Source organism: Empidonax traillii, unplaced genomic scaffold (assembly GCF_003031625.1).
Source record: "Empidonax traillii isolate 1590-97213 ecotype Southwest subspecies unplaced genomic scaffold, ASM303162v1 scaffold127:size982661, whole genome shotgun sequence".
NCBI classification, from domain to species: domain Eukaryota; kingdom Metazoa; phylum Chordata; class Aves; order Passeriformes; family Tyrannidae; genus Empidonax; species Empidonax traillii.
In genome coordinates this window covers 620921-644132 of record NW_020955320.1, presented here as the reverse complement: position 1 = coordinate 644132, position 23212 = coordinate 620921, and the positions used below count along the sequence as shown (strand labels likewise).

The 23212-nt window shown below is 36.2% G+C and overlaps 1 protein-coding gene across 1 annotated transcript in view; it reads left to right on the top strand.

Moving 5' to 3' along the window:
- The window catches only part of GLIS3 (GLIS family zinc finger 3), a 110119-nt gene extending 104571 nt beyond the window's left edge, over positions 1-5548 (top strand). Inside the window, exons 8-9 of the mRNA XM_027883487.1 lie at positions 3458-3640; positions 4834-5548. Coding sequence (XP_027739288.1) covers positions 3458-3640; positions 4834-4970 — 320 coding nt within the window. The 3' untranslated portion in view covers positions 4971-5548. The remainder of the gene's footprint in view (positions 1-3457; positions 3641-4833) is intronic.
- The last annotated feature ends 17664 nt before the right edge of the window (positions 5549-23212 follow it).

Here is a 23212-nt window from a genome sequence, read left to right as displayed (position 1 = left end):
GTGCATTTCTTAATGGCAGTTGTAATGATTTTCTTGAGAAAATACTCTCTCTTTGTTGTGCCAGGCAGAGAGATGACTGAGGAGGGAATAGATGTCCATTAGAAACTTCCTACCTTATGGAAATGATAACTGTGGCAGTCATTCATTACATATCTGCAAGAAAATCTTTGTCCACATCAGTACAATAGGAGAAGGACTCTATCCCAAACTTACACCGACCACAGTTTCAGGTGTGAATTTGAGATGAGCTCTCTACCTGGGCTTTTCAGATATTCAGCACCTGTCAGGACAAAGCTCTTTATGTGATAAAGAATAAGAGCTTCTTGCTTTTAGACGCAATTCTTGCAGCATACAGTTATTTTATCATATTTAAAAATATTTCACTTTCCTAAGGAAATAATCCCATCATGTCAGAAAAACAACTGTTTGCTCTGTATCTTGACATCATGGATCTTGGCTGTAGTGTAACTGATAAAAAGAAACACAAGTGACATAACCCTGTGCATGTGTGTGTTTTAAACAGTTTAATAAGAGACCAGCTTACACAATTCAGAGTTGCAGCCCTGAGAAGAAATGTTCAGCTCATGAAACTTTATTAGCTATACTGCTTGCCTTTTTTTTTATTTTTTCCAGCACTGCATGAAAACACAGAAAACTGATACTACAGGTAGTTCTCTAGCAGATAATTTTGAATGATGGGCTAGATATGGTCAGGGTCTATGGCCTGACTTGCATGTGGTTTCATGTTATCATACATTGAGCTGTATTGGAGATTATCTTGGGCATGGCACCATGTGAATAAAGGAAAGAGCTCCTGACACCAAGTTAGGAGATTTTGCTTTCATATTGGGCTTCAATTCTAAGACCTCTCCCCTTCCACTTGAGGCACTGTAGATGCACACAAAAACATTTAGAACAGTGCTAAATAACTGAGGGGAGGACAACTACATATGCTTTTTTCTTGTTTATAGCTCTCTGTTTTATAAGATGTGTAATTGACACTGGATTACGAAAAGAACATGTATCTAGGAAAGTTGCATTACTTTTCTTTGCTCTCTTTCCATCATAAAAAATTTTCTGGGAATTTTCTAGTCAACATAAGTGCTTTTTGCACTTCTCTAGTCCTTTCTGCTGTTTAGATTTTAATGTACTGATGGGTCAAATCTTTGATAGACAATATTTTTTTACTTTAGCGGATGACCAAACAGAGAGAATGTGACTCAACAGTAGCTCAGTGCCAAGGTAGATATTTTTTCTGCCAGACTTGAGCTAGCAATAGTCAAAGTTACTGGCAGATTGTTCTACACTGGCAACAGGATGCTGTGAAAGGCATAAATAGAGAATGAGCACAGAGTAATAGTGAAAGGACACTTGTGTCTTGAGGGATCTTGCTAGCTAGTTCAGACCACTCACATAGAAATGGTTGCTTCTGTTAACTAGTCTGACTCAACAATAAACTTGCATGGTGCATCTTCTTTCTGGTTGAGAAAAATGTTTATTTTTAAAACATTTTTAAACAAGGCAAAACCTGTCAATAGCTTCATGTAGCTAATATAGCTTCAAAATCAAGTTTTGGATGACTATTGTTTTTTCTTTAATTTTCTACTAATTTACTACTGTTGATTCTTAAATGTCAAGACTGAATATTTAGGGATTGATGGCTTGTAAATTCCTAACAGTCTGACGTGGTTTTGTTGCAGTTAAACTTTAAGAAAAAAAACAAAACACCACATTGAAACCATCTCTCACAGCTAGGGTAACCCTTGCAAAAAGATGATGAAATTTGTGAGTGGTCAGCCTCTCTGGGAGTGAGAGGCAAATTTTGCCTGCTGTGGAAGGGGAGCCATGCTTCTACTTTTTATTTTTCTTTGGGCTTCTCTTCTTTCCTCTCTCCTCTCTCCTCTCTTCTCTCTTTTCCTTTATATAAAAAGTGCATTAAAAGGTGTTTTCCAAGCCCTCTTTCACCCTTTTCCTTCTTTTTCCCCTGATGTTGATGTATTAAGGGTTTAGGGACTGTTTTATTGCTTTTTCATCTATGCTAGAAGAAAATTCATCTGGAATGACTTGGTCATATGGATATTGATTAAATAGACTGACTAGAGGATTCAGCTCTACACAACAACTTTTTCTAATGACAGTAATGTCACAGGAAATTCCTTTAAATGCTTACAGAGGTAGGGGGTTATTTTTCTGACAGTGGCTTTTAGGTATGACTTACCTCAACATATTCTTTATCAAGAGAATAGCACACCAGCCTTTAGGCAGTAAGTTTTTGCTAATAAAATCTTCAGAGAGTCTATTGTTCCTGAGCCTATTTTTGAACAGTCAAGGTCTACAATTTCTATGTAACACCTTGAAGATAATGCACTGTGTTTTTCCTTTATGCAGAGAAAGAGAGTGGTGAGAACAAGGAGACACAGCACTGGCAGAGAGGAGCTTGATTCACAGTTTTTCTTAAAGGAAAAGATACAGATATTCTGATACTGATTTGTGGGTTTACTTCTGACATTTACTCCAAGACCATATTATAGAAAACAGAAATAAATGCATCCCAGTGATCTTCTATATATAAAAGCCTTCCTTCAGACCAAACTAAATCTCCAAAGCTTAGACTTAGACAGTTCTTTAGGCAGGAGAAAAGACCTTGCTTCCATGAGAAAATCTCTTGACCAACCTACTGCAGAGTATCTGTCTGTTTCTTCTTAGACTGCATGTGCCCCCTCCTACAAAGAAGAGTGAATTTTGTTATATAAATACATATTTGGCATGGACTTCAATGTGAATTTGCCCAGTGCTTATATGCCTCTGAAATACCACTTCAGGAACAAAAAACTTTTAGAAAAAAAAACCCTGGTGGGGATTTTTTGTGCCACATGACACAGTGGTCTTGGTTCTCTTCCCTGTGGACTTATCGCTGCCAATGAGTGGGTTTAGACTCTCACCCTGTACTTGCAAAGAGCAGGCCCCATCATCATCTAGCAGCCCTGCTGAGTCTCTGCGTATGTCCCCACTATCAGCCAGTTGTCTTGGCGTCAGTGACAGACTCTCAGTTGTTACTCAGACTTTGCTTGGGTAATCTTCCTTTATTTGGAATTAAGTGTTTTCTTTGATTTTTCAGGCAGATGCACAGTGGGGTCTCTGGAGAGAACCAGTTTAGAGAGCAGGACTGCGGAGTATAGATATTTCCTGAAAAATTTCAGCTTCTAGACAGTCAGTACCTCTCACAAGTTACACGTGGAATCAGGATATCCGAAGATGAAGCAGAATGTGTTTGGAATTGGTAGCCAGTGGAGGAAGTTTTAGGGAGCTTCATATCAACACTATTAGTGTAAAATTATTAAAGACCTGGTGTTATGGCAGTTGAGGCTTTCATCATTCTCTCAGCCACAATTCCACATGCCATCCTTTGTATTTCTGTCTAGGTCTTTTACTGATGGCCTTCTTCTCCTTGTTCTAGGTTTTTATGGGCAGCTTCAGACTTTCTGCCGTTCATATCATGCTGACACTCAGAAGAGCGTACAAAATGGTGTTTCTTGCAATATGGTTCCTCCTTTTGAAGACTGCATATCTCCCACTTCAGCTGGCCAGGCAGGGCTTGGCATTTTCCATCGAACTTTTTCAGGTCATCCTGGTATAACAGGTAAATGACAGCTGGTGACTTTGTGGTTGATTGTGTACAGTTTGTGAACGTTGATCTGCTTGAGCCATGTGAGTGGAACGTCTCGTGACAGATTTGACTCTTTGACTCACAAAGAGGAGATGGTTTTCAGACCTTTGTGGAGTGGTTGGCATTGGGAAGCAGTCACCATAGGTGACAGCAACAACTGGCTTGTGTGTAAACTGTACTCTGTTGAGGGCTTCTCAATGTTCTAACCTGTGGAGGTCATACAGTCTCTAGTTTGTGTATTTGCTTTGAGATGCAGTCTGTTGAGCCTTGTATGATATTCGTGCAGCCACTCCACTTCACTGATCGTGTTGTAGCAGGGACCTGAGGTGATTTAAACCACTGATTTTGCTTTGTGTATGTTTGGGTTTTATCAGTCTTGAATTTAATTCATTCACATTTCTATGACAAAAACTGCCTTGGTGTGCACTAATCTGTGTGCACTTAACTTAGTCTCTACCCAGATGAAAAGAACTTCAGGGGCTTGCATGCTGCTCTGGAAGGGATAAAGTTCCCTCTGTGCAGGGGATCAGTACAAGACAGTGAAGCTAATCTTAGGGCCTAAGCACAACTATGCACCAAGTCTTTTATTGTTCTTCTACACAGGATGAATTCACTTAACACTTACTGTTCTTTGAAATCCCTTTTACATCCTTGCTCCTTCAGTAGTGCATGCAAAGCCAATGCACCTGTAATTTCAGAGAGTCATCTCACAGTATGTAAACCTGTTATCCAAAAGGTGGGGGTTTTTATGCAAACAGTTACTCTTGTGTTTACTACTATTGCTTGTAGAAGGTTGTCATTTCTGTGCCAGGCTTTGCTTTACAGCAATTCATTCTACAATATTTTATCATGAGTTCAGTATGATGAAATTTTTTAGGCAAGCATGAAGTTTATTTTTTAAATTATCACAATTTCAACACCCATTGTATGGGGAAGTGTTAGCTCTGATGAATTCTGCTGTGCATCAGACTCAATTCAGACAGAACTGAAAATTCCTCCCTTGGTAAGCAGTAAGTGATGTTATTAATTTCAAACATATGTTGGCTTGTTTGTTTTGTTTGTGTATTTGATTTAAAGCCATTTCCAGATCTATGTATAAGTATTAGAACATATTTCATGATATAGCTATCCTAGTTAATTAACTGGTTTTTTGGTTTTTTTTCCAGTGTATGACTTTCCAGCAGGGTCCATAGGTATCTTTGGTGATTCAGCTTGCAGCATGCCAGAGGACAGCGGTTTGCTACAAGTAAATGCAGTGGATCATCCTTCTAGCCAGCTTTCCTCCATATATACTGAAGGCTAAAGTAATATAAATCTAGTTACAAAAACTTCGTTCCATTTCATCTTACCCTTCTTGTATTTCTCCACAAAATGTTTCTCTTCATGAAACTGGCATGTATGTATGGGGATACGACTGGATATACATACATAATGGAGAGGAAAAAAGCAATCACTGAGCATTCTTCATTTAATCAAGCTCCAACTGAGAAGGGGAATGTTTAGAGAAAGCAAGCTTTGCCAAAACCTTAGTAATTGTTTCTTTTCTTCTCGTCTGTGGCACAGCAACTCTATTTTTTTATTATTTCTTCTTTTTAATTTCTCAAAGGGAATTCAGAGACCAAATAAGAAAACTGCTTGTTAGCTGCAATCCTTTCAAGCTGAATGGGTGCACTTGCTGAAGAACAAAGCTTCAGAAAATTCCTTTTTCAAAAGAGGAAAAGATGTAAAACTAGAGCATACTACAAACCATTTCAAAGGCATACAGCTTTTTGCACAATCTGTTTACATATGATGCTTCCAACCTTAAACACACACAAGTATCCAGAAGGGAGAAAAATTAGACATATAATTTGGCACTACCCATCGGAGGTACTGGTGTGGCTTCTTCTTGGAGTCAAATATCATTGGTACTGTATTTCTTACAGGCCTTGGGTTATGTGTCTCTTCCTTCCCTCTGTATTTTGAGCCGTACAATATGGGTATTGCTATTTTTCCAATATTCATTCCAACCCAATGCTTTAATTGTGAATAAGAAGGGTTAAACACATGAGAATTTACGTAGACTTTGTCTCTGTTTAGCACAGATGCCAGATAAGAATAAGTACATTTTAACTTTCTGTTGCTTTTTAATTACATTGTAGAACTTTATTGCTGTACTATGCTAATACTGTGCTATAGTTTTCTTTAGGGAGGTTTAAAATACTGTGTAGGAAAGATTCTTCCTTAAATTCCACAGATTTTTTTTTAAAAACCAATTTGTATTGATTCAAATAAATTTTTGTTGCCCTAATATTTTCTATAACATATTTCCAGAAAGAACTACTCTTAAGTGTGCTGTGTCCCCTCTGGTTACTTAGAGGTAAAATTGAACTGGTTTGATGGGTTTGATTTTTCTACTCAGGGTCAGCTCTAGTCTTTGAATTTAGTCCAGGATGCAAGCAAATATGGTTGCTCTTCATGAAAGATGCAAGATTGTCAGTTAAATCCAGTATTTTGCAGTGAAGACCTGCCATCACTGTGATCCTATATGCCTTGGAAGCAACTGTCACATTATGCAGGATTGAATTTTTAGGTGATTAATCCTTTTTCATCCATTTTGTGGACTTCTTAACTGTGTTAGTGTGCATCTTAACTTTTTCATGATCTGATATAATAAGGACAGAAATTCAGTTCGTTCTTACAGGCTAGACCACAACTATGCTTCTGAAATCACTCTTCTGCAAAGATGAACATAAAAAAATGTTTATACAAACTCTTTTTTGAGTTTTTCAATCTTTTGAGGTTTTTATGTATTAAGTATATTCTTATGTGCAGATGCATGTGCTTAAATGTTTAATGGAGAGATTTTCATCCAATAAATACATAGAATATATGGACAAACCATGCAGATAAATGAAGTACAATAAGAAGTAGTGTGACTAAAATACAGATAATTCTGTGCTAAGTTCTTCCCCCTTTTATTCTGCATCTCAGATCATAAGTGAAGGCGTTGCTTTGCTCCAACTTGCAGTAACAGATCCAGATTTTACAATATGTGGCTTGCATTTGATTAAATGACATCAGGCATCCCTTACAGCTATACATGCACAGTCCTTTTGCATTAGTGTAGGATCAGGCCCAGTGCACTGACCACGAGTTTCGCTTTTTAATTAAGCTTTACTTTTGTCTTATCTTAAAGCCCTTTATGCATTCACTGCACAAGCATAACTTGATTCAGCAGAAATAACTAGTCACACTGAACAATTCAATTTCAAATGTGTGGGACTGTGTTTTGTTCCACTGAAGTCAGCCAGAGCAGGATCAGGCTCAATGTGGACATAGGTGTGTAACATACATATGTACATACATACTTTGTATGTATAAATCCCTCAAGGTTCTTTTAACCATGTGGTTGTCCAGAGTTTGTCCGTTGCTGTGCACAGAACTGAAATATTGTTGCTATCTTCAGATCTGTACTACCCTGGCTTTTAAACATTTTGAAATATTTTTCTAGTATCTGAATGTACAAACTGTTCAGTAGAGCAGAGGATTTTATATTTTGAAACACTCTGACCAAAAGAAAAGTGGGAGTACAGAATTCAAAAAGGGCTTTCATAATTTGGGGCTTCATTACATTTAAAAAAAGAAAATTTTTGCAAGTCATTAATTCGTTATTTCAAATATATATAATATATATATATATATTCACAGGTTTCCGTGAGCCTTAATACTAAAAAGAAGGAGTTAGGGTACAGTTACATCAAGCACATGAGAGTGGGCTACCAGATTGTAGGAAAGTATGCCTTTGTTTACTTATCTTTCAGAGAGAGAGGATTCTTCACAATTATTTCATTATTCTCTTTGAAATTGGACTGATTTCAGAACATCAACTCAATCACTGAGGGCAATTGTATAAAAAAGAATTATTTTATCTCAAGTATTTAATTAGGGAATTGTGTTTGTCACATGTTACAATGAAAAAGGTGCTTGGGAAAATACATAAAGTAATGCCAGTTACTGAGTTATCTTCAAATACTTGTGCCTTACTGATTTTTATGTTGTTATTCTACTTGCTGGATTGTTAATTTTCTAAAGGGATTCATGTCTAGAAAATGAAATTATTTTAGACTATGGACATGACAAAATATTCGAATGAAATTATTTACAATTCTTCTATACAATTCACTTGTTTTCAGACTCAATGATCTATTTATATCTTTATTAGAAATGGGTCTACACTGGAGTTCAAAATACAGTCTCAAAGTGCATATGTACATGTGGGAGTATATGAGAGTGTACGTGTTTATTTGGATCTCCCTTTCTATGTATATATACACACAAGCACACGAGCATTATGGTTTAATAATACCAGGTGCTGAAGTATTGAAGTGCTAAAACCATCTGTCAATCTGTCACATTGTATTTTGTTTTCAGCTTTCTTTGAAGAGGTGTGAATGAGTATAAAAATTACATTTTAACTGTTTATTCCCTGTTTTCCCTGTGTAGTTTTATAGCAGATTTTTTTAAACAGCACTTTTTTGTTCTTTGTATGGAATTGTGTTGTTGGTTGGTTTTGTTGGTTTGGGTTTTTTTTTTAATATATATTTTCTAGAAGCAGGTAAAGCAAAAGAAAATTGCCATTTAAAATTAGCTGAGAGGGGTTATATTTAAGAAAAAAAATTTCTTTTGTTCTGTACAAAAAGCAGCATCTTGTGTAATATTTTTTACACAAAGCACTTTGGTAAGGAGAGAAAGTGGGATTATGTTTTTCCTAAACCTTACAGAGTAATCTGCATATTTATACACACTTACATATACACATATGTTCTTAATCTGCCATACTGTATATCTGGCTGATAGTTGCTCTAAAGAAATACTTGTTGCATGTCATGGAAAAAAAAAATCAAAATAATTAGTTACACTTTTTGCTGTACTAGTATGTATAATTTTTTGATTTTTTTTTTTACAGTTACTTTTCATACAATCATAAGTTATTTTTGTCCTGTTTGATAAAGTTCTGTTTTGTGTAAAAAGGAAAGTGAAATGTGTATATGGATGGTACATATTAAAACTTGAAAACTGTAACTCCATTCATTATGTTACCTGTAGAAAATCTTATTGTTAGATGCCTTTAAAGAAGACTGCTCCAGCCATTGTCCTTCCCCATAAAACTACTAGTGTTTGCATAGATTATACAGAAACAGAAACAGAAACAGGAGAAAAGAAACCCTCAGAGATTTCTTCAAAAAAAATCTCGCATTAGGTTTTTAAGTCTGGATTTATTATTGTTACAGTGAGGCTAGAGACAGAGATAGAGATAGAGATAGAGATAGAGATAGAGATAGAGATAAATGAATGCCTTGTTGTTTACGCCCTGGGTGGAAACACTAATAAAAGAAGAAAATTTAATTACATTTTTGTGTTGTGATCATTTTTGATTTTTAATTGTTTTCTTTGTTCATGTGGTTCAACAGTAAAACGTATAAAGGCATTTTCTTTTTTGTCTGGTTATTGTTTCTAACATACTCAAGCAAACTATTTCAAAGCATTTAATGTATGAAAAAGAACATTTTTTTAAACTGTGCGTTAAATAAAATACAAATAAAAGATAGAGACAGAAGCTGATGCATGTTTATGTCCATATTTTCCAAAACACATCCTAAGAATCAAACATGCTTAGGAAATAAGAGGTTACCTTCTACTTTTGGAATAGAAATCTAAGGAAAAGACACAAAATAATAAATTAAGTAAATTCAGAGGAATCCTGTGTTAGGATTGCAAACAACCCCTTGAAAATAATAGTCCTAGCTGATTTTACTATGAAACTAGCATGCTGGCTCTGAGTCAACCATAAGCAGATAAAAACTATTAAGTCCGCAGTCCCTGACAGGTGTACATGTGAGCTTTGTAGAGCTTTGCTAAAAATAAACTTTGCCCAGTGCTATCTTATTTGCACTGCATCTTAGTTACTGTAGGAAACTTGCCCCATGGTTTAGCAAATATTGTTAGTGAATCCTGCAAGCAATATGAAGAACTGAGAGTTGATGAATTGAAGTGTTTCAGAATTCAGTTTTTCTTTATAGATGGAGAGAGAGAGCCCTTCAAATAAGAGGTTTACAAGTTCCCATGCAGTGGAGAGTAATATGGTTCAAAATACCTCAAAGCCATGTGCTTTTTTCTGTGTGCCTGAGGTATACCACTTTTTCGTGATGTCCAGCAAAGTATCCTATAGCAGAATAGTGAAATGTAGTAAAAAATTACGTGACAGGTATATTCCCCTGAAGAACATAATTTCTGAATTAAGGTTGTCTGAACTTTTTCCTTGATAAAGGGCTTGTGTTTGGGGTTTCCTGTTGTAGGAAAAAAAAAAAAAAAAAAAACCACAACATTTTGAAACATCAGAAACTCTCATAAGATGAAAATTTTTGCTTTTATTTAGTTAAAGGAGTTCTCCCATGTGACTGTGCTAAAGCCACAGTGTATTCCTGAATTTATACCAGCTCTGTCCCAATGGAAAATATTTCAATAAATCTTTATATATATACCTATCTCCTTCAACAAGAGAAGAAAATAATAAACATAATTATTCCATCCTGAATATTAATCTATTAATATATCCTAATTAAGAGTGAGGATGTCTATATGAAAACACTATTGTCCATTTTTCTAGGCTGTGATCCTCACCGAAACGCTACTTCATATTCAGACTTGCTATTTCCTACTTTGGATCACTTTATAACATCAATGTGTTATATACAAATAACATCACATGTGTTTTCAAGTACTTGATTTTTAAACTGTGCCTGTTATCAACTGTAAATAAGCCTCCTCAAGAAGCAGTTTTAAAAAGTTTCTTCCATAATGGACAGTCTTAAAGTGGAGAACTTCTGTATGTCTGTATATTTACTCACTCACTGCAATATACAACTACAAAAAATGGAATGGCAGAATTAATCTTACAGAATTAAAAATGTTAACTTTTTAAGGTTGTGTATTTTTTCTCTGCCTTCCTTAAAACTATAATGTTCTCATTTAAAAGCTAAGTATGAAAAATCATTCTACCACATCTTCCCATGCCATTTATAGATTTACAACCAAAGTAAATTTACCCAGCAGTCATATCATTAATGATTCACGAATGAGAGGGGTTAGTTCAGTGAACTGTAACAAAGAATGCCTTTCTACGTGTCTAGTTAAAAGTTCCAACATGCTTTTGTTTTAACTAGAAAATGCAAACCTTATGCATGGTTGCAGCTAGGTACACAGAATAAAGCATTACAAGTAAATCTAGGTAGGCAGAAGAAAATATAACCATTTCCTCAATATAATAGATTTTTCCCTTTTGACCAAAAATGTACTTGAACCTGCCAGTCAGTGGGCACATTCCAAGCTTGACCAAATGTAAATCAGACAGCTTCAGCTATTCTAGGAATGGTCACAGTGAAGTTGATTAAGCTCATGAAAAGCAGGGTGGCCTGGCCTTCTTATTCCCTGAAAATTCCAGCTTAAATCTGTTGGAAAAACAAAACCCAAAGCTGCTGCTGCAACTGTAGCTGACATGATTACAATCACAATAACTAGAGTGGCAGCACTGTGATTTTACGTGTTAACCCATCACTTAGCATAGCACACAGTTGTAATTAAGCTGTGCCTGTGTTGGGCTGGAGGAAGAGGAAGGATACTTTGCTTTAATGGAAGTTAAATTAGTAGTACTGAGTGAAGTTCCTAGAGAAGAAGTTAAAGCAGCTGAACTGGACCAGCTTATCCTTATCAAGGAAGTAGCAATAGGGTTAGATGACACCATTATTGTGCTAAACCTTTATTTATGATCAGTTCTATTTTTGAACCAATGAGGAATCAGAATATTTCTCAAAATAATGGAATTTTTACCCTGGAAGTTTAAAATCTATGGAGGCCACATTCTATCATACCCAATTTTTCCCAACCCTTCTGTAGAAGCCAGAGAATGTTGTAGAGTTCAAATGCCAATTTTCTCTTTTGTGACTTTGTTAGGACAGTCTACAAAAGCATTGAATAGAGTAGCAGTTCTGTCATCTAGATATGTACAACATAGAAACTGTATTAAAATCATTAAACTAATTTAAGGGAACCTGCTAAAATACAATCTGCACAAAACAGAATTGTGCAGATTTACTCAATCATAATTGCTGAAGCTGAACCAACATGTATAATAAGGTGAGTGTACCCAGTTAATGGAAATGTTGCCTAAAGGTTGAACAAGAAAGAAAAGAATGGCACTCAAATCCACTGTGGTACTCTTACTTATTGGTGCACTTTTTTTTATTACTTGCAGTTGTGTGTCTCAATTATTCAAGAGCCTATTTCACTGTAGAGACTGTTAGGTGCAGAATTTTTGCTGGCAGTTGGGCTTTTCATCTTGGTGGGCCTTCTTCATTGAAACTTTGTGCTGTACATGTTGCTTGTATTTAGCTAAAAGGGACTTATGTAACAGTAGCTTCATTACTTTTACTTTAAACTTTCTTCTTTGATCCCTAAACCCAATATGACAGTCAATGAGGCTACACTCAGTGGCTCAAATGACAAAAGAATTGATCATGCCAATCCATTTGTCCCTCATTTTACATCATTATGTGACCTCCAACAAGACACTTACAATATAGGAACAGCTAAAGCCAAACTGCTTGGTGTGATTAGTTTTTCATGCATTACTGATGGAGTTGTTACTTTCACTGTGTGAATTATGGCCTTGTGCAAGACTACTGCTCAAGTCGTCAAACACAACGAATAAACAAGAACCATAAGGGAAACGGTAACTGAAAGTGATTTTCGTGCTCCTTTGGACCAAGGGATCACCACTCTTGTGTCTGCTGGTCCTGCAGACTGAAGCACTCTGATGGCAAAAGGTTTACTGAAGCAACTGGAGATCAGTGTAGCCAAGGGCTGACCACAGCCTGTATGTGTCCCAAACACTCTTACTGCGAAGATCAGTGATTTTGGTGGCTCTTTGCTACCTGAGAGTCTCACAACAGGAAGGATCCTCAAGCAGCTGACCAGCTGCATTTTACACTGGACTTGATTATTGCACAATGCCAAAGCTACTGGATGTAATTCTGTCTGACTATGCTAGAGAAAAACTGAAGCAGAAAGCTAGTATATGGACTTTTTTCCCAATGAATGCAACAGATTGCATCAAATTAACTCCCATTGGCTAGTTTAACATGGCTTTAGGATATTCTTTTATACTAGAATCAATGCTAGGAAAGGAGAGGGGAAAAGTATTTTTTCTCTTCTGCTGTTCTCTTTTATCTTCAGTTGTTCAGAAAATATTCAGAAAATCTTTCTGATAAAGAACGCTAAATATTTTACTCATTTTAGGGCTGCTCAAGTGTGAATGAGGGTAAACTTAGCCCTGTTTGTTTGCAGAAAAAGGTAAGTAGGGTAACTGAATGTTGCCCTAAGTCGTATGTCTTGCTTAAGAATCATACTAAAGCGTAAATTTGAATTGAATTTTGGGTTCAGAAGCAAAAAAGAAGTCAGAAATATGTTCAGGAAACACATCACTGAAGTAAACATGACATGACAAGGAAAGAATAAGAAGAGTAACATAATTCAATATACCTCCAAACTGTATATGTACAGAGACATGGGAAGGACATAGAGGTGTTGATAAAAGCTTTTTTCTTTCAAAGATCTCAAGGCTGTTTCCTAAACAAGATGAGACTGCACCATTAACCTTAATTTGTAGTTGTAGTTGCCAGTAATACTTAATACAATAAGACTAACAATTACATGTTTTCAGTCTAGGTCAAGCCATTGCAAGCATCATCAGAAATAGAAACCACTAATTACTGGAAGACTTAGGTTGCTTGTAACCTGGGAAACCTCCCAGTGGTGGGCTTTTGCCTTCTAACTTTGTCTTACCTTTATTTTATGCTCAACCTGCTTGAGAGCCCTTATTCCAATTCTGTGTAAACTCTTGAGCATGTTCTCAGTGGCACTTTACTATATGTACCTGTCTATAAAAGAGTGACATAGAAATGTCTACATTAATTCCAGCCCTGTTTGCATTGAAGTGAACAAGGAGGGATTCTCCTAAAATCTATAGTGAGAAAGCATGCAATGAACATGAATACCAAATCAAGCCTAGTAAGAGCCACATTAAAAGCTCATCTAAATTTTATATACTTGGGTTTTGGTGGAAAGGAGAGAAAAAGTAACCTACTTCTTTTACCTCTCAAAGCTGCTACTTGCTAAACAATGTGTGGGTCTCTAAAATGTTGGAATTAATCCTATAGCCTTACCTCATTCCACAGGCATTTAACAAAGGAAGTATTCTTGAATGCTGGGTTTCAACTAATTATCAGAAGTGAGTGAGAGAAAAAGGGTCCAAAGAGCACCTGACATGATGGCATGTTAATAATTCACCCAGACATCTAGGATAATGTATGTTTTCTGTGCAGCATTTCATGAGCTCTAGAAAAAGGCTCTTACTTCTCAACAAAGGAGATGGAGAACTTGATGAAAAAAGGCAGCTAATAAGTGTATCACCTGTTTGTACATCATTTAACCTGCCTAAAAGGATAAAGTCTTGTTAATATAGGGTTGTATTTTATGTGCAAAAATTGAGAGATTCTTTGCTTCACTGAGTCTCCTTACAGCCTCCAGTAATTAATTCTGGAAATTGTACCTGTGAATTCCAAACATTCATCTTTTGCAGTAACAAAATCTAATGGGGTGCAAAGACAATCCAGAAAAACCAAAAGAGTGAAAAAGGATACCACACTTTTCTGAGAGGTCACATTCTTAGTGAATTATTTGCATAGCATAATTGTGATATATGCACGCCATATCTTGAAAAAAAAAAAAAGATAAGCAGAATCAAGTCATGCCCCAGACTTGATTCAGAGCAAAGGTGACCCCCCTTTGCAAGTCTGCATTTTCTCAGGGAGGATACATTGGAAGGACATATTGCCCAGATTACCTTGTGGACTCAGTGTCTTTCTATAAGGTCATCACCATCAAGCAACTCTAGAAGTAACAAAGCCGTCTTCTATGACTTACTTACAGTACTACAAGGTTAGCAGCTGCAGAAAACTCAGGGATGTTGATGACCATAACTCCTCTTCAGCAAAAGCAACTTTTGTTACGGAATAACATGTTGAGACAGTAAGACCTCCTACCTAAAATGCAAAAGTTGAGTGAAACAACCATGAGGCTTTATCCCATGCATCTGCCTGCAGCAAGAGGAGAGCACCGATGAAAATAACAGTGAATTCTACTTAGGCTCTGCATTTGCTGAGTGATCCAGGCCCCATACCTGCCTATATTCCCTTGGGGTCATGAGTTTCTAGAATATTCCTAAGAATGTCAGGAAAAGTCTCTTTAGGCCTTTTTTGAACTCCGTGGTCTCTTTGTTCTATAAAACAACTTAATAGCACCAAAATAAAGAACAAAAGCCCCCTGTAAGCTGATACTGGTCACTGAGTTACTTTAATACCATTCTAAAACCAAAAAGTGAAATTAGAAAGAGGCATGTCTCCAGCAGCAGATCAGCTGCAAGCATCTGTTTGCTCTACTACTCGATGTAGATTTTATTAATTTACATAAACTCAAGAAAAACTATGTTTCAACAAAACAGGATAAAGCCTCTCTTTGTTTCAGAAAAACAGCCCTAGTAACACATGCAGCAGTTGCACAAGACAAGAAAAAATATACAAATTGTTAAAAAAATCCAATCTTACGCCAACCCAAATAACCTTGCTGAGTCATAGGATTCCAAGAAATTGTGCCACCACTCCTGTGACTGTTGATGTGCCTCATCCATCTGGTATGTGGTCTTTCTAAATATGCTGACCCTTTCAGTCCTCAGTCCTACTGCTTGACAATGCTCATTTTGTTTGACTTCATTTCTCTGTGTTTGATAGTTCTGGTTTTGAGCTAAGTTGATCTAATTTTTCAGTGATGTCACTCTGTTTCCATGGAAATTATTTTATGCTTTCATTGGGAAGACATGGAATGCTTGTGCTTAGCATAAATGTGTTGTGTGCTTTATTGATGTTTGAAAAGTTGCACTATAAAAAGATTTGGCAAATTAATATGATGCTTATTTGTACTGATAGCTCGAAAGATCAGTTTTCAGTACAAGGGAAAGTACCATCAAATTTCAGGAGATATCTTAAAATGAGCTCACAGGATTTTTTTCCTTTCTTTGTGAAGCTGGTGTACTGGTCATGTACATATCTGTGTCATGGAGGCAGTTATAATTACACAGCAGTTTCTCTGAAGTCCCTGGAACTAGCTTGACAGAACAGTGTTAGGGATGTCAGAATCAAGCATTAAGGCTCAGAAAGTGTGCTGGGAAATGTGTGCAGATCCACTCCCTTGGAGCCCTGACTCTAAGGGTTCAAAAGACCACTCTACTGTTAAAACATTTAGATTCATTTTGGTCTTTAAGACAGCTGGTAGCAGATATATTTTTCTCTATGATGCTCTGGCTAGCAAGACAAGGGATAAAGAAACATTAAACTATTTGCAAGCAGATGCATAGAAATTTGTCATCAGTGTCACAATCTTTAGTTTCCAAAAGCAAGCCTGGGCAAACAGGGACATGTGGCAGCGTAAAGTGACCTTAAAGTGAATGAATTGAGAAATTTATTGCTTAGCAGTCTTAAATAGTGAGATGGATTGTGGATAAAATGGTCTTATTTCCACAGCGAAACTACAGTGAAGTCTCTACTGATGTGTTCCCAAATTCAGCTGACAGCACATAGCAAAACTGTTGACAATTCCCTGTCAGAAACAAAGACCTTTCTTGCTGGTACTTTTTTTGTTGTTTTATTGTTGTGATTGTTTGTTTTTAATAGATCCTTAGTTAGAAATCCCTTACCTTACATTTCTTCTCGTATGTTATACCAATGGAAAACAGCCTCTGAAATAAGTACCAGAGGGATGCTTCATGACTCATCTGCTTCATGGTTAACTGTTAATCCCATGTTTGTGGTCACTGTATGATAGTAATACCATTATTTCTAAGTAATACTCTTGAAAATGCTGAGGAAACCTATTTGCCCTGTGCATCTTTCATCTTTGTCTCCTATCCATTAACTGTAAACTAAAGTATTTCAAAATTCAGATGTCAAATTCGATGAGTTCTCATTTTGCCAAAATCTCTGTAAGAGTGATTTAGAAAGAACCATAAATGCTGATGAATATGCATTGTGAACTAGAATTTAACACATTGTTTTTTCGAAGAGTTGTTTAGATTTAGTTCCAGCCATATTCTTGTACAGTTTATGCTGTGAAGTGGTGCATACTGCCTGTATGTATTTGTAGGGTGGCTGCAATTGGAAGAGATTGCAAAGATAAAAATCTCCAATATGACAAGTGATGGGTAAATTACATTTTCTTTCTTGAAATTTCTGGTTGTTTTGAGTCACAGTCAACTGTAGTAAAACTGGGTCCAGATTTCACTTTTTCATTATGCATTCTGACTCCACTCAAAAGTGTCCAAGAAATGATGGATTTTTAATTTACCTTGTTATCTCAAAACAATATAACCTATTGTTTTTCTTCTTTGTAGTAGCATTTGAACAGTTATAACTATTTATCAGCACATTTTTGCAAATGTTGACCAAGAACACCTAATATATTTTCCTCAACCACGAAGGATATACCTAAAATTGTAATGAAAAATTTTAATTTTTCACTGGCAAAAGTTTCATAGAAACTTCTGAGGTACTTTACTACTGTAAGTAGTAAAGATCTGTAAGCATAACTCATGCTGACTAATCTCCAAGACTAAATCCTACCTTAAACTTGGTCTAGTTTAACTGCAGTGGCCTTTCACTAATAATACTTGCTTTCTACTCAGTTTCCTACACTATCCATGATGTTTTAATGTTTCATAATTTAAAGCATTTGAATTTAGTTATATAATGTCACTATTTTTCTTAACTCATTTTTCCTGATTTGTTTTTTGTGCAAAAGCCAAATCTCAATTCCTTTCTATATTTAGAATTTCCAATAGAAGAACAAGACTATTGAAATCACAGAGAATTTGTGCAATAATGGATCTTTGGATCAAAAACTTTTATACTATGTTCTTTCCCTCTTCTCTTAAACCTTTTAACACCTGTTCTTTGTGGCTTGTCCTTACTGCACCAGACTGCTCAATTTCCTTGTGGGAAGAAGACAATATTTTTATTTGGGAAGGAAAAGAACAAGATTTAAAAAGCAACAAGATCCCCCACTTTTGAGGAAACATCACAAATTTAAAAAAAAAAAAAAAAAAGAAAAAAGAGAAATCAGTAATGCTAAGACTTAAAATCCCTAAATGACTGGAATACATCTAAGTACTAAATAAAAATTTTCTCCAGTCCTTGATATGTAGATTATTTCACCTGATGCCAGAAAGTTATGGCACATAAATGGTTAATGACGAAGCTGTTTATTAATCCCCATACTGGCATTTTTTGTGGTGGTTGACTTTACACACAGAGGAAAAACATGAGAAAGCAATAAAACTTCATCTTTTCATGCAAGACTTACTTATAGTTTGTTCAAAGTGTTTTTCTAGTACAATTTTGTGCCTTGCAAGACCCTGTGGTTTGATCTATGGTTTAGATGCCAAAACGCAGTGGTGTAGATCACAGTTTAGTGTGGGAAGCACTTCAGGAGGAATACAAGCTGCCTGAAAGATGGGTGGGCTGGAGGTGTTTCTACCATTTTGTTGAGCATGGAAAATGTCTTGTTTTTCCTTTAAAAAATAAACCACCAGCTCACTTGGTGCAGATCTGCTTTAATATCATTAGAACTCTGGTGGGCCCCAACAGCCTTTCAAACAGGATGATTCTTGGTAATGGGTTCTTCCAGCTGCTGCAGAGCACCTCAGAGAGGGCTCTGCCCAACTCCATCAGAACAGAGTCCAGGGTGGACCTACTTACTGTCGCTGAAACTGTGCTTGGCCCTGGGTCAACCCCAGGGTATCAAGTGACCAGTGTCAGGCAGGTACCACATCTCAAGGTCTTCCCTGGCCCAATCCCTGCAGTGCATAACTCATGGTAGATAGATTTCATCAGGACCCCCAAGCCAGACCATAATCAAGATGCATAAGTATTCAGAATTATTAATTACAATTATCTATTTTAGAAATACAGTGTTGTTAAAATATGGAATAAAACCTTTGGTGGATTTGAGAAGTGCTCTGGGCTGCAGGACACCCAAAAGGCAGCATGAAAGATCCAGTGCAATCAGAAACAGATGTTGAAGTCAAGACTTTTCTGGTTGGGTAAGCTGAAAGTAGGCAGTGGTGACAGAAAACATGGCTACAATTTTCTTCTGGATGAGGAAGCAAACAATATGGCTAGCACACTCTGACAAAGGTGACAAGACCTGTTGCAGATTTTTATGTGAATTACAGATCAGCATACTGTGATGCTCCTTCCATCAAATAAAAATGGATGACCATTTTCAGTCAAGTGGGCAGCTTTCTCCCACTGAACAACTTTACAGGCTTGCATCCTGGTTTTGAACTGGTGATTTCAGCCAGAAAGTGCTCACCTTTTATCTCATTTTTTAAAGGTTCAAGTTTATTGTATTTTTCTTCCATTGTGTCAATTGCATCAATTTTAATTTTTACTAACTTTTTTCTCCTCTTTGTTTGTTGAATGGAACATCTCCAGCAGGCACATTTGTGAATCAGAGACCAGTGAATCATATTCCCAGGGTTTTGAAGAGATTACTGAAAGTTTTGCCTTTGAAGTTGTAAAATTCTGCTTAGCAAGTTTTTAGTGGGCAAGCCTGTGCTATTTAGCACAACAGGGAAGTCTGGAAAAACCTTAAGCAACAAGCAGATTCTTCAAGTTAAGTGTAAATGCTCAATGTAAAAAACCAAACCAAACCAAAACAGAACAAAAAAACCAAAACAAACAAACGAACAAAAAAACTGCCAAGCAACAAACACTCTTAACAACCTATGATCCTTTTGTAAAAGAATTTAAATATCCAGAACAAACCAGTGCAATGCTTCCAGTCACAAAGACAAAACAGAAAGTTAAAATCTGGGGAAGCTGAAGGTGAAGATCTAGATCAAGATAAGGGAAGCACTGTGAGCTTTTGACAAGAAGAACAGGAAAATCCCTCATTTTTCTAAAGTATAGTGCCAAGAAAACCTTTTAAAGCAGAGTAATGAAAGTTGCTAAGATGAAGTGGCTGGTTAGTCTTTTATCCTAAACACTTTCATCCTAACAGTATCTATAATAGAGAGCAAGGAACAGCAAAAATCTCTCACCATAGACATTTGGGTTTGAAGAAAGCATTTGACAGCATTTAGCAAGTTTCTGAGCATCATATCCCTGGAACAACTTGAAATGTTATAACATGATGTCAAAACCAATTAACAATTCAGGGCTTTACAGCAAGTACTTTTAAAGGAAACACAATGAACTTTAGTGTAGTTTTGGAATCAAACTTCCAGTCTCTCACTTCTCACTTTTGACATTGGATTAGTAATGTAAAACTTGCTGAGACAGATTTTGGCATAATAAGGGTAGATTAGGAAAGACATTTTGACTTCCACATAAGTAGTTTTGAAAAATACAGACTCCAACAGCTATTAAGAAAATAACCAAGGACTCTAAAATGCTGCAAAGAGCAGAAATAATAATTGTTTATTAAAAAACCCCAAAGCAAATCTAATGGAAACTCCAGGAGATTCTAATTGAAGTGCTACCAAATAGCAAAGAAATACAACTGCTGTACCTTAACACTAAACTTTCAGTCTAAGAAAACAGCACAAGTTGGAAATATAACAATTGCAGTAACTATCTTAAATTACAACTTAATGAATAAACTACTACTCTTCAGTTCTAATTGCATTTCTACCTGGAAGCTAACTCAAGGAGCAGATAGGTGTCTAGATGCTTTTGAAAGCAAATGCCTCAGAAGATTACTTTTATAAACATTTTGAAACCTTTTGATTTGTCAGAGTTCAACACATTATTTTAAAAGCTGTTTGGAAGGATGGCAAGGACATATGATACATGTGAAAATATGCTGCTGCATGTTAGCCAGGTATTAGCAGTCAGCTGAAGAAGTCCCAGTACTGTAGAACATTTAATGAAGCAAACTATAATGCACTTCAAGTAAAGGACATGCAAAAATAGATGTCAGAATCCATATTTAGAATGCTAAAAATCTTCTCACCCTTCCTCTTTCTTTAAAACTTGAGAAGGAACTTTCAAGCCAAAGTTACAGATTTGCACAAGTACTTCAGAGAATGTTATAATTTTTCTAGAAATACCATGGAGAAAAAAACCTGAAACCATCCAGTACCTAGAGGGTTTTTCTTTAAGAGTCAGTAAAGAATGTGAATGGAAAGTAGTATGATGACTACTCACTCTTTTCTGCTATCAGACTTTCTAGGGCTATTGCTTGTTTCTGAGAATTAATTTTATCTGTTTTGCCCTCCTATAATTTCAAAAGGTTTGGTTTTGGCATATTTATCTTTTTCTCATATAATCCAACCATTTTCAGGGATAATAGTCTACTCAGTTAATTACCTCTAAAAAGTGAACTTACTCTTTTGTTTAATGCAGCTTCCACACTTGTCCAAAGAAACCCCCTAAATCTTTCTCTATGCATTTGCATAGAATTGCAGCAACTAATTTCGAGACTGCTTTTATGCTGCTTACTTCAAATTATGGTTATGTTTTTTCCCCCAGTTAAAGAAAAGAAAACCAAAACCAAGAGGAACAAACAAAGAAAAATGCCAAACAAAAACACATGGACACCAAACAGAAACCAAAAACCCAACAAATCAACAAAATGCCACCACAAAACCAAAAAGCAATCCTACAAATGTATGAAAAGTGAAGTTGAATAACTTCAAGCTAGTTCTGCAAAGACAATCAAGGACAAAAACAGTCTTAAAATCAAAATACTAATTGCTTTCTAAATGGAACTTCAACTAAGAAATCGTTATTAAACAGAACAAATAAACAAAAGCATCTAAACAACAGCACTGTTCTTTCTGCAGAGCAGTTTCAATTGTACTGCTCTTCTGCAAAGCAGGGAAAGGGATGGTGTAACACTTAATCTGAAAGAGTCATGGAAGCATAGCAGGTATTATTCACTGTTACTACCATAGTTTTCTTTCCACTGTTCTTCCCTTTGCCAGCGCAGAAATATTTTTTATTCTGGGAAGTGCAGAGAATTACATACTAGTACACACATTCATGAAAGGACACAAGTCTTACTCAACTTGTAAGAAGTCTTCTCATACTAAAAAAAATCAACTTAAGTATTATTAAACTCCAGATTTAATAGAGTCTGCAACATATTTCATTGTTACAATTTCATAGATAACATGATAGTGAACCAGTGTGCTAGTTTTGACTTTTTTACAGTTTCACAAATGAAAGACAAGTAAAGACAAACTGCGTGCCTGTTAGGAAACAAAAAGACCCACAACAAAATGGCAAACACACACATGTCACCACCACAACCAAAACCTAGATTGCCTGTGTGTTTGTAAATGGGAGAATTTTGTAAATATCTATACATACATTAATTATATGCTGCCTTGAGTCCCTCCTAGGACAGAGATCGAGTTTATTTTTCCAAATCGGTTGTCTCAGAGATGGTTCCAAATAGTAATTCAAAGTTATACCTTTGCTAAAAGAAATTTCTTTCTATAAGTTACCGTTCATCACTGAACTGAATATAAAAGGACATGAGAAGGCAATATTTCTTTGAAAATGACTATCAAGAATATGGTGCAGCTAGGTTCACAGAAAGAGGGGGGTTTTGTCTTTCACTATATTTCTTATTCTGAGAAATGTTTTTCCACAGTGTGTATGTGGAAGAATTTAGTTTAAGCTTTCTTGGGTCCAACAGAAGGAGTCAGACAGCATAACCAAAGTTTGACAGACATATCTGTTAAACGATGCAATACAGCTTTGGTTTTGCCAGCAACAGACACTCGGTGAGCCTGATGCTGCAGCCTGGCATGCATGTATATCTCCACCTTATCTGTAGAAGTTCTTATTGTATAAAATGACCCACACTTATTTGTATAAAATAAGATCTGAGTGCAGATGCACCAATAGCTTGTGGCCTTCTGCCTATCCCCAAATTCCACAACTGAAAGTTGAAAAACCCCTATATTTTTAATCAGTGACTTTTCATAACTGAGCTGAGCAAGGTCTGCTTATAAAAAGTAAAACTAGCAGAGTCTTCAGATATGTGTTTGCTGCCATTAGTCCTCAAGAGGCAGAATGGCTTGACAAGTGTACGAGGAGTATTGACACCACTTAAGTTATTTCCACAGTGTTGCCAAGTAACTATTCTGAGATCTGTGAGATAAAACCAGGTAAGAGGGTAGCAAAACATTTTTTTCCGGGTGTGGTTTTGAAGTTTTCTACTAGTTTTATAGCAGGGTTACTGTGGAAAACACTTAAGCTTACAAAGTTGCCATTGTCTATCAACAGCATCAAAGAAGCTGACAACAAACTCTAGACAATTAAAGGCATTAAAAGTACGTTAATTAGTGTTTTCCTGTTTGGGAGCAAGAGGTTTTATTGCTAC